The sequence below is a fragment of the Gossypium raimondii genome, chromosome 4 (assembly GCF_025698545.1).
Source record: "Gossypium raimondii isolate GPD5lz chromosome 4, ASM2569854v1, whole genome shotgun sequence".
Lineage (NCBI taxonomy): Eukaryota > Viridiplantae > Streptophyta > Magnoliopsida > Malvales > Malvaceae > Gossypium > Gossypium raimondii.
In genome coordinates, this window is record NC_068568.1 from 12369739 (window position 1) to 12382321 (window position 12583).

Genomic DNA, 12583 nt, shown 5'->3' on the forward strand with positions numbered 1-12583 from the left:
GTCCCTTATATGAGCCTTCAAGGCCCAAAATACACATTTGAAATAAACTAAAACTAATCCGGGGAACTCAAAAAAGTTTTGAAAAAATATCAAAAATTTTCAAAGGAGCAAGGGACACATACCCATGTGGACAGGCCGTATGGCTCACACGGCCAAGAGACATGCCCGTGTCTCAGGCTGTGTGGGCTTTCGAAATTGAGGCATACGGCCATGTCCTAGCCCGTGTCCAAATTAGGATGTTTATTGATTTGGGTCACATGGCCAAGCTACACGCTCGTGTGCTAGACCGTGTAAGCATACTGACTTGTAAAATTAAAATGCAGAGGTCACACAACCAAGCCACACGTCCGTGCGCTAGATTGTGTGAAAATACCTAAGTATTTTGTTTCTCAATTCTAAAGATGTAGAGGACACACGGCCAAAACACACTCCCATGTGCTAGGTCGTGTGTCACACACGGCCAAACCACAAGCCCATGTGCTAGGTCTTGTGTCTCACACGGCTAAGACACACGCCCGTGTGGACGAAAATAAGCCATTTCAAGGCCACATCTCTCACCCATTTAGGTATCAACCTAAATATAACATTTTAACACATCAATATACCACAACAAATCATTCAAAATAAGACAAAGTCATGTATTATATACAATATATCATCACATATACCTTAAATACTCAAACTTACCTATTTAGTTTATTTAACAAATTTTGCTAAGGTTTACTACTAACTAAATTCCTATAAGCATATATCCATCATAACCACATCACAATTTACTTCATTTCCAAACCAAAACATATCTAGGTTGATTATGCAAACAAAATGTCATTCATAACATCTATACATGTCAACTTTAATCTAATCCACATCAATCCCTATACATGCCATATAAACCATGTTGAATGCTTCAAAAACTACCGGAATAAGCTAGATAGTGTGACTTGATGTATTGATCCGATCTTCCGACCTCACGAACATCTACAAAGACATTAAACAACACAAGTAAGCTTAATGAAGCTTAGTAAGTTTGATGGGTTAAACATAAATCTTACCGAACTTACTATAACAAATCAATTAAATAAATTCATTCATTGTAAACTCCTTGCCAATCACAACTTCAATCGATGAATACACTTATTCCAAATCAATACCAAACAAACAATATGTCCTTCAATTTCATAAGTCATTTACCAAATCTTCCCAAATCGGAGAACGTCTTACGGATAATAGTACATCGTTTTCAGAAGCCCGAAGGCTAAACAGAAGCTCATGAGAGCTAAATAGAAACCCATAAAGGTTGAACGGAAGCTCGTAAGAGCTGAACGAAAGCTCATAAGAGCTTAACAGAAACCCATAAAGGTTAAACAGAAGCTCAATAGAGCTGAACGGAAACTCATATAAGTTAAACATAAGCTCATGAGAGCTAAACAGAATGTAAACACGAAAGTTCTCAACAAATGCTGAACCTCGGTTTACTTGGGTAATTTGCTGTCATTTTCCTCCAATGTCGTCAATTCACCAAATGTTGAATGTACTCAAATCTCGCGTTCCATTTAATCCGAATATTCAATTCAAATTTATAATTTTAGCAATATTTTATTTTCAAAAATAGAATAAATACATAATACCACTCATAAATTCAATATAAATATTAAAGTTTAACCGTACGAACTTTCCCGGGTTAAATTGTAATATTTGCAGAAGTTCAGGGACTATTCCACTAATTTTCTTTTTTCACGAGTATCTACGGGATCTTGATCTAGAATATAAATTTATTCATTGATTAGAATATATTTCAGTTTCAATTCACTTCACAATTAATAACCTTCAATTTTCAAATTTACACAAATACCCAAAACTTTTACAACTTTTTCAATTTAGTCCCTTAACTAATTAATTAATCTATCAAATTAAATTTTTTCTAAATTAATAATTTATCTAAATATTCTAGGCTATCGTACAACCCTTGATAAAAAAATTTAATATCAAACCGTAATTCTTTAACTTCTTCACAAATTGATCCTAAAATCAATATTTAACAAATCACTTTATAGAATCATCATATAACAAAATTAAAGCTCTACATCCATGTTTATTCATCTAAAACATCCTAAATTCAACAATGGTAACTTCCAAAATTTTCAATAAAATCAAAAACTAAGGTAATGTTAAGTTGGACTTAATTGTAAAAGTCTCAAAAATATAAAAGTTACAAGAAAAGAGTAAGAATTAAACTCACATGGAGCTAAAATATGAAAACCAACTTTAAGAGCTCTTCAATGATGTTTTGGATAGAAAATTGGAGAAGAAATTGTCTAGAAACTATTGGAGAAGAAATTGTCTAGAAACTATTAAAATCCAATTTGGTTATTTTAATTTCATTTTATTTACAATCTTGCCCTTAAATCACATTACTTTATTATTATTTTCACACTTATGCCGCCTCAACCATCTTCTTTAGGCTTATTTACTCTTTAAGTCCTCCCATATTTATCATTTAAGCCATTTAATCACTATTTCTTATAATTCACAAGTTTTGCACCTTTTTTCAATTTAGTCATTTCTAATTAAGTAACTATCAAAACGTTAAATTTTTTATCGAAACTTTAATTCTACCTTAATGACACTCTGTAAATATTTTATAAATATATTTACGGCTCGGTTTATAGAAACGAGGCATTGATACATTATTTTCTAAAACCACTTGACCTAATTATTATTAAATAAAAATCACTAATTCAAAAATTTTTCTAAAACCACATTTGACTCATAAATACTAAATAATAAAATTTACGAGTTTACTCGTTGAATTTAGTAGCCTCGAACCACTATTTTTGATACAACTGAAAATCGGGCTGTTACATTATAGGTGGGCTTAAAATAAGCTTGGGTTAGCCAATTACAATTATGGACGGACATGGGTAAAATTTTAGGCTCATATTTTGAGCCTGTCAAGCTTGGGTAAGCTTGGGTAGGCATAGCCCAACACATGAACACCTGTACACCAAACATGATATAGAAAATTACGATGTAATTGTACTCTATCACCCAAACACATCTAAAAATTTATAATTCTTCATAATCATTACACTTACATCCAATTAATTTATGCTGTAAAAATAAAACAAAAGTGAGAGCCTGCAGCAATAAGTCCTTAGGGCTCAGAGTTGCATGTGCCCTAATCAAACCCACATGAGAACTCACTATATACAAAGTTTAGATGTGATTTGGCTTGGATTTCCGAACCTTAAAAAATTAGTTTATTCATGTATTGTTATTATAACTTGTGTTAACGTTAATTTGAACAAACATTGTAAAGTTCTATCCCATTGATTACTGAGAAAAAGGGGATTGACCGAATCACCCACTACAGCATCCTTCCATGCCTTGATTCTGCTTTATACGATTGTTTGATAAGCAGCCTCGGTTCTTGCAAAAGCAAAACCCCAAACCCTCCCTCAGATTCTTTTCTTTCAACATCACCTTATGGTTGTTTGCCTAAATTATTTGTAATTACATTACTGTTATTTGTCATTGATTTTAATTTGTGGTCTGATCGAGTGAAGCTGGTAAGAAGAGATAGATTATCATATTAGGTATTCAAACTAATAATAGAGATTAAGATGTTAAATCTATCCCTTAAACCATCTTTCTCATAGTGCTGTCGTCAATGCCGAACTTATGTACAGCACTGATAGTGATGCTCGTAATGTTTCATTCATATGATGATGCAACACTCAGTATAAAACTTGGGATTGTTCTAACCATTTTAATCATGAATTTGGGTTTGTTGATTATATTTCGGTGATTGTACTTTTTATGCTTTTACTCAAATGATCATTTGATTTATTAATTAATTAGCTCATGTTGCTGAATTTTTTGTCCAGATTTCCACAAACATGAAGCCAAATTTATTGGACAATTGACTAATTCAGCACTTGCATCAATTAAGAAATGATTATTTGGGTGATGGTTCCCCTCTGTGTTGGACCAAAGCACTGAAGCTTGACATGAGCCAATAGGACAAGGGAGATAAAGCATGATAAATTGGAAGAAAAAAAAAATCTAAAACAGACATAATACATTAAGCATTAAAAAAAACGGCAGCACATTGAGGGAGACAAGAATCTGAGATGTGAGGTCCACATGATGACAAACCAGTAGTTTGTCTCATAGTGAGTGTTGAACACAGCACGCGCTCACTCGCGTCAAACTTAGGAAAATGGGTCAGACATTCCATTCCCTTTGTCAGAACAGAAACCTATAGTTGCTTCGCCTTCCAAATCTCTTTTGACCTTGCTATCTTCATACCTACTCTTTTTCTTTTCTATTTTTATCACTTTAATAACATTCTAAAGACAACTTATTATTATCATCAAATATGAATAAACCCAAATACCATAACTCTCAAAGACAGTACAAATCAACTTCTCCTTATATTTTAAGAATATGAAAAGGAATTTGGAGTCTTTTGAGACTTGTCCTTGCATTATAATAATTATTAAGTTATTCGGTTTTTCTCATTGGTTTAATCTTCTCTCCCTCATATCTCAATACAAACAAGTACGTTTCTCAAATTATTACAAAATCATTCCCTGCCACCAGCATCCATGTCATCTTCATTATCTCTCACAAATTATCATTACCAAACTGGATTTAGACACAATGTAATAATGCTGCAATCTAACATGTCCAATTGCTTGCCATCTCCTAAAACATTAGGGACTCAAACGAACCCGAAAAGGAAAATTTGGAAACACCTATGTCAACCATATAGATACTGAAATGTAGAGTGTTGTAACCATTTAATGCAAATGCGGAATACAATCATCCTTTAGGGCCTTCTCTTTCGTATAAATCAAAAGAAAAATATAAAGTAAAGTAGATTGAATCAGAAATTATTTATATAAAACTAAATTCGATATTATTCCATTTTCTAAATTTGGAGCATTGCTTTGGGTTGAAACTTGAGACTAGAGTGAAAGTTTTAAAATGTAGAAACGATAAGAAGAAGTTCAAAGTATGATTCTCTCTCTCTCTCTCTCTATGTATATATATGAGCTCCAAATTTGGATTAAAATGTGGAGTTAAAATAATTAGAATATGAACTATATATCTAACAATGTAAAAACTGATTTGCGATTCACTTGTAAAGAAGATATTAAGTGGCATATATATATAATCATCAAATTATAAAACTTAAAACACATAATTTTCGCAGTGTATATCATCAATATATATGCCTTATACAAGCTCTACATATAAATATAACTGCTGATACGCTCACGATGGAAGACATATTCATAAATTAAAATCTACCCATTCTAGTAAGAAAAGTGAAAGTCTACCAATTTTAGGGTTTCAGTCGATTCTGAGAAACCATAAGTCCTTGATGTCTACATGAGAGAGTGTTACATAGAGAGCCAAATCTATAAGGGATTGCTAGTGGATGAAGAGCTGAAACGGGAAAGATCTGTCCATGCAGTTCCCCCCCAGTACTCATCATTTCCGGGAACTCCCAAAAATTGCTTTGATAAATTCAGTTCTTGCTGGTTATTACCATCCATTTTCACTGAAGCCATCTGGGTTGCTGCTGAGCTTGAAATTTTAGGTCCGCCACCGTGACCCGAGGGTTCAACACCTACAGTTTCAAATTGGTATAACCCGGAAGAAGATTCCAAGCCCCCTAGGAAGGGAAATTGCGGCGCTTGTTGTAGCCGCCAATGTTCCCAACCAATCATACCTGGAGCAGCGGTGGCACCCCCACTCCAAGTACTTGCTATTTGAAAACTTAGGTCACTTGGTCCACCAACTGGTGCTGAAATTGTCCCATAATTCAACCCAAAATCAGTAAGATTATGCAAAGGAGACATGAACCTGAGTGGAGGAACCTGAGTTCCAAGGCCTAAAATATCAGTGCTTCCACTACTCCTTGAAGAACTAGAAGCTGTTTGCCTGTCATCGGTGACCGCAGATTTCGAGCTACTTCCTTTGCTTCTTTTGTTCCTACGGCATCCACCTCCGACCGGAACATTTCTTAAGGCACCTCCTCTAGTCCAGTACCTTTTACAAGTTCTGCAAAAGTGACGAGGCTGTGTGAGATTATAGTTGTTGAAGTAACAAAACTTTGTGTTTGTTGATTCACATCTTGGGCATTTTAATGCTGCTTCTGGCATATGTATGTTCGCCAAACGAGCTCGATCGGTCATTGAACCGGGTCGGATCGAGCCAGCTCCACCTCCTCCTTGTGGTTGTTGAGCTGGTGGTGGTTGTGGAGGTCCTGGAGGAGGAGGAAGCTGATGACCGCTTGTGCTGCTACTAGGACCGGCTTGATGATTTGTATGCTGTTAAAATACAAGGAAAGCAAAAGAAATCAAATACCTAGTATATTCAACAACATATTAACCAAAAAAAAAAAAGGTAACAAGAAGAATATATATTTTTTAGAATTTTTGCTTTTTTTTTTTGTCAAGGAAAACCATGTTAAGAAATTCAAAAAGGAAATCATACATGTTGCCAGTGGGGTGGATCAAGATAAGCAGGGATGGAGGAAAAAACCATGGTTTTCTTGGTCTTCAATTTCCTTGCGTAAAGTTTTGTTGCGTCTGTGTTAAGATGATAGTGGAGAATCACATCAAACAAAGAGAAAAGGAAAAGAGAAAGAGATGTTGAATGAAGAGAGAAGCCAAAGATTTATAGGAGGGACCAATATATATACTTTATAATTAGTTACAGCATATATAATGATTGTGTTACCACATTAAATGTTTATTTTAATGATTAAGTGATGTCGTCTTGTCACGAAATATAAAATTTTCATTTATAACTAACTATATATTATTTATCTCAATAAAAAACTTGTATATTAAGAGATTTTCATATATCTTTTAAGGGTATTTTTTTACTTTTATATAATATAAAATTTAATATTTTTTATTATGTGTATCGAAAAGTTATTTTGAAGCATACTTTTTTTTTTAGGAATACTTGAATATCCATTTGTAATTTTGTTTTGAGTTTAGTGTACTTATCAACGCCACCAACTTTTTCCTACGCCCTTGAAATTAAAGTAATTATTATGATATGATTATTATAATTTGATATTTATATGTTTCAAGTTTATAGTAAAATATTTAAAATTAAACGATATTAAATTAATTTAATTTTGAAACAGTTATAAATAATTTTAAACCTTAATTTCGATATTTACCGGTGTCAAGTTGTGAACATAAATTTTTTAAAAAATTAACAACATAATCAAAAAAATTTAGCGAAACAAAAGTTGAAATAAAAAATAATGGGTGTCGAGTTTTATATAAGAACCCAACCAGAACCTTAAATTTAAAACCTATAAATAGGCAATCATATTTGCTAGTTTTTCATAGAAAACCAAACCTAATCATTTTCTATGTTCTACCCTATACCTTATATAGCTAAGTACCTTTAAATTACAATTTCCAAACATATCGTAATGACTTCCCAATTATTGAAATCCGAACAAAGATATGTTTCCCAAGATGCAACAACATTAGAGTATCCTCTTGTGGCTCAACTTCATGGTAATATGAATATAGGTCTTCCTAACTAGAGAACCATTCTCAATTAATAGACATCGATTTCTATCATGCAAGTCAATTTAGGATAGTTGCTTGCATTTTCTAATTCTTATTCGCTCTAATTGAACAATGGGGACAATAAACCCATACATTTCATCTCTTATGAGGCGAAGCAACAAAAACATTGGAATATGTAAAGTTGTTGATGGGGCCTCCAATGTACGAGCGTCTTGTATTGGAATTTTTTAGCACAATCTAGAACAAGTCTTTGTTGAAGCGCCCAAGATAGGTACTGACCTTCCATCTAATTTCAAAGGGTTTTGGTTGAAGAGACGATTAGAGTATCTCTTAAAGAATCCAACACCTGTAGATATTGATCATTATGATTGAACATGCGTTCTTATAGCTTGATTAGAGGTGTGCTTATGCCAAAAATGTTAGGCAACATAAGTCATGACATATGCCTCCTATTGTTATCAAATTTTCAAACGGTTGGCACATGTAGTTGGGGTTTTTTCATTTTGGCTTACTTATATACGGCATTGAGATTTTACGATCATGAGGTTGTAAAGTGGAAAACAAGGAAATGAATGGTACCATTGAGATTTTACAATCATGAGGGTCCTATCGAATCCTGTTTATTGCACCTGCACCTTTTGAACTTTTCAATTTCCCTTTAGCTAAAAGGTAAATTTCAAACTATAAATCCTAAAATGCATTTCTTTCTAAATGTTTATATATGTATTCACATTTTGTAATTTAATATATGGTCTAGTTGTCGTGACCATAGTTAACATATTGGAAAGATGATTGGATATTAATATGAGGAGCAATTGATAATGGACCTAAAGATTTAATAAATTGTATTCGATGTGGTCGATTTCGTTTACTTTAATTAATACCACCTCACAATGGAATTAAAATTCAATATATATATTTATATTTTGACAATTTGCGTGGATGTCATACCAAGCGAAAGAGATTGTAGCCATACGATTGTAAAAGTTATTACAAATACATTAGAGAAATAAACAGTAATGTAAAATATTGATTTAAATTACAAGATCGAACCAAAACAATATAGATATATATATATAAAATATGAAAAATAGAAATTGGAAATAAAACTGAATCGAAATTGTGTAATCATAGGTAGGCAAAAATCTGACTGATAATTGAGGCCTGTTTTCGCAGTTTCCTCAAAGACAAATTTAGCCGCTCCTTTGGTACTGGAGAAACGTTGGTCGACTGTCTCCCAGGATACAACAATAAGATGAACACGGCAGTAGCACGGTTCTAGTGATCAATGAACTATAGCCTAGCTTTCTTCTATCATCGAAAACAAGTTTGAAATATGCAGCAAAAAGATCTCGAAATTATTTTAAGGAAAAATAGAGAAAAAAATCAGTGTGTATTTTCTCTTACAGTAAATAAAATATTCAAAATGAAAGAACATTTGGAAATTTTTTAGTAATGGAGCCATTAACATCCGTAAATTAAGGAGCCATTAAAAACCCAAATTAACGTCTGAATTAAATGAACCATTACAGTCAATAGAATTTGAAGAGATAAGTTGGGCTAAGATATTTGTAGATCTAGATGGGCCCAATCGGTCTGGACATTTCGCATCGCCCACGTCATGTAGGTGCACCCCCAACCCCGGCGGGTTTGGATTTGCACCCCCCTGCGCGCGAGGTAGAGCATTAGCTTAGTCATTCAATAACTACCAAGTTGGATCATATATATAAACATATTCCACATTTCATATCTAACCAATGTGGAACTAAGCTTTCCATTTTCCTCAACTTGATTCACAAGTGGCTTACTTTAAGCATCAATTTCTCATTCATCACTCAACCATTTTGAGCATATGATATACCATTATAAAGGTTTCATGGGGTAAAATTTAAAATCATAATTTTATGATTCAAATCTCTTCCTTTACCAATCGAGAATATGACTCAAAGCTTCCAAAAATCTATTTTTTTCCAACAATCCCCCGCATGAATGAAATTGATAGTTTTAACGAAAAACATTGGCTCGATGTGGTGATAGATTTTACAATCGATAGTTGCATAGGATAGGTAGGCATCAACCCTTGAACCTTCCCTTGTGAAAGTATAATTACTTTACTAGCTGACCAATAGATGTGATGCCATTGAACTGTTTTGCTGTATGTGTAAATGATGATATACCTTACACAACTACCTCCCTGACTAGATTTTAGTTCTCATGGGTATGTTCATATGGCTGTGAACATCTCCTAGTTTGCAAGAGTTTGAGAGAATTATGCCTCAGTACTCTCCTCGAAGTGGCCCCACTTCACTCTCACATAGGTGACTTATGTTGCTCGGCTCAATGAAACCCACAATGGTCATTAAAAGCATTGCTTAACATATCCCATTTTTAACCACTGTTTATATCATATGAACGAACTTGGGATAAGAACCCCCACAGTGACCTCACAAGGTCTATACAAGTAGGTTGTTCCTTTGAACCTAGATCTTGGGATCTCCAATCAACTAGGTTGGGTTTTCCTTCACATAGCGCCTTTAATTTTCATGGGCTTTAGTCCCATTCCTTTCGATGTTTAATCAAACTGATCTCAATTTAAGCCTTTAGTTAGCAAATCCGCAATGTTATCTTTTGATTTTACAAAATCAATAGAGATAACTCCATTCCAGATTAGTTGTCTAACAGTGTTGTGTCGACAACGCATATGTCTCAACTTACCATTATACATTACATTCTTGCTCTACCAATTGTTGCTTGGTTATCACAATATATGCATATTGTGGGCACAGGCTTTGGCCAGTCAGGAATATCCTCCAAGAAATTTGAAAACCATTTAGCCTCTTCTCCAGATTTTTCTAGAGCTACAAACTCAAATTCCATTGTGGATCTGGTTATAATCGTTTGTCTTGAGGGTTTTCATGATACAACTGGCATCGAAGAATCCTTTTAAAATAGCAGGATCTCTGGAATAATACAATCCATAGTCCGTAGTATATCTGAGATATCTCAGTACCCTCACAATTGCTTTCCAGTGGTTTTCCCCTGGATTACTTGTGAATTTGCTTAAACTGCTCACAATGAAAGCAATACCTAGTTTAGTACAGCTCATAAGGTACATTAGACTACCTGTGACCCTTGCATATTACACTTGGTCAATACTTTCACCTTTGTTTTTGAACAGATGTTGGCTCGTATCTATTGGAGTTTTGGCTATACCAGAATCATCCTTGCTAAATTTCCCAAGAATCTTGCCCAAATAATGTAACTGAGTTAATATGAGACCTTTAGATGACCTCTTGATTTGGATGCCTAAAATCACATCAGCTATTCCTATATATTTCATGTCAAATCTTGAATTTAACATGTCTTTTATACGTTTTACAATTTCATTGTTACTTCCAACAATGAGTATGTCATTAACATATAAGTAAAGGATTTATATATCCAATGTCGATAGTTTTGACATACACACATTTGTCACACTCATTAATTTTAAAATCATTTGTCATCATGACATTATCGAACTTTTCATGCCATTGCTTTGGTGCTTGCTTAAGTCCATACAAAGACTTCAACAATTTACAAACTTTCCTTTCTTATCTTGAAACTATATGACCCTTAGGTTGTTTCATGTAAATCTCTTCATCAAGATCTCCATTTAGGAAAGCTTTTTTAACATCCATTTAATGTACTTCTAGATTTCACAAGGCGGTAATTGCAAGTGTCATCCTTATTGAAATTATCCTAGATACTGGATAAAAAGTATCAAAATAGTCAAGACCTTCCTTTTATCTATAACCTTTTATAACCAATCTGGCCTTGTACTTATCAATTGTTCCATATGCTTTCATTTTTCGTTTGAAAATTCACTTGGAATTTAATGGTTTAATTCCCACATATGATTTTGTATGATGGAGTCAATTTCAATTTTAATATCATCTTTCTCTAAAGTGCTTTCAGATGACCGTATAGCATCATTATACATTTGAGGTTCAGCCTCTAACATAAAGGTTGGAAAATTTGATCCAAAATTTCTTTCCACCTTTGCTCGTTTACTCCTTCTTGGCTTTATCTTAGTTTCAACCTCTTATCGAACATCTTGACTATTTTCATCTATAGTCTCTAAAGTTTGTTTCGTTGAACTTGAATCAACTTCCCTAGTTTTACAAGAAAAGATATTTTCAAAGAATGATACATTCTTTGATTCCAATATAGTATTCTTATGAATGTTAGGATTCTTTGATTCATACACAAGAAACTGATATGCATTGCTATGATCTACATAGCCAATGAAAATACAAACCACCGTTTTAGGACCTATTTTCATTTACTTTAGTAACGGAGCCATTACCTTGTCAAGACACACCCACACTTTTAAGTAGTTGCAAGAAGGTTTTCTACCTTTCCATAACTCATATGGTGTCTTGTCATTTTTCTTGCAAGGAGCCTTATTTAAAAGGTGATTACCAGATAGAATAGCTTCCCCCCACATGTTCTATGATAACCCATAGCTTTGTAGCAATGCGTTCATTATTTCCTTTAGAATCTGGTTTTTTCGCTCGACTACTCCATTTGATTGATGAGAGTATGGTGGTGTCACTTCATGAATAATACCATGTTGTGCACAGTATTCACCAAACAGTTCAACATATTCACCACCACGATCACTTCTCACCATCTTAATCTTTTTATTAAGTCGGGTTTCAACTTCCTATTTATAGATAATAAATTTCTCTATAGCTTCATCTTTGCTCTTAAGCAAATATATGTTTCAATATTTTGTGCTATCATTAATGAAGGTAATAAAATATTTATTCTTTCCTATATTTTTAACAAACTTTAAGTCACAAACATCGCTATGTATTAGATCAAGTGGTTTTGTACTTCTTTCAACAGTTTGAAATGAAGACCTTATTAATTTTGCCTCAACACAAGTTTCACATTTGTGATTATAATTAATATGAGATGAAGGAATGTGCTCTAAATTAATTAATCTATGTAAAGTATCATAA

At 33.5% G+C, this 12583-nt stretch overlaps 1 protein-coding gene across 1 annotated transcript; it reads right to left on the reverse strand.

The window, feature by feature from the left end:
• Positions 1-5190: 5190 nt before the first annotated feature.
• LOC105780984 (dof zinc finger protein DOF5.1) lies at positions 5191-6676 on the reverse strand. Its single transcript, XM_012605537.2, has 2 exons — positions 6511-6676; positions 5191-6344 (listed from the first exon to the last, which is right to left on the reverse strand). Exons 1-2 carry the CDS (start codon positions 6559-6561, stop codon positions 5430-5432), a joined length of 966 nt encoding a protein of 321 aa, XP_012460991.1. The 5' UTR covers positions 6562-6676; the 3' UTR covers positions 5191-5429.
• Positions 6677-12583: the final 5907 nt, after the last annotated feature.

Excerpts from the sequence above, each read along its gene's own strand:
- LOC105780984 (XM_012605537.2), bottom strand. The coding sequence starts at position 6,561 with ATGGTTTTTTCCTCCATCCCTGCTTATCTTGATCCACCCCACTGGCAA. Across the intron at positions 6,345-6,510 it reads ATCCACCCCACTGGCAACAT|CATACAAATCATCAAGCCGG; the intron begins GTATGATTTCCT and ends GTATTTTAACAG.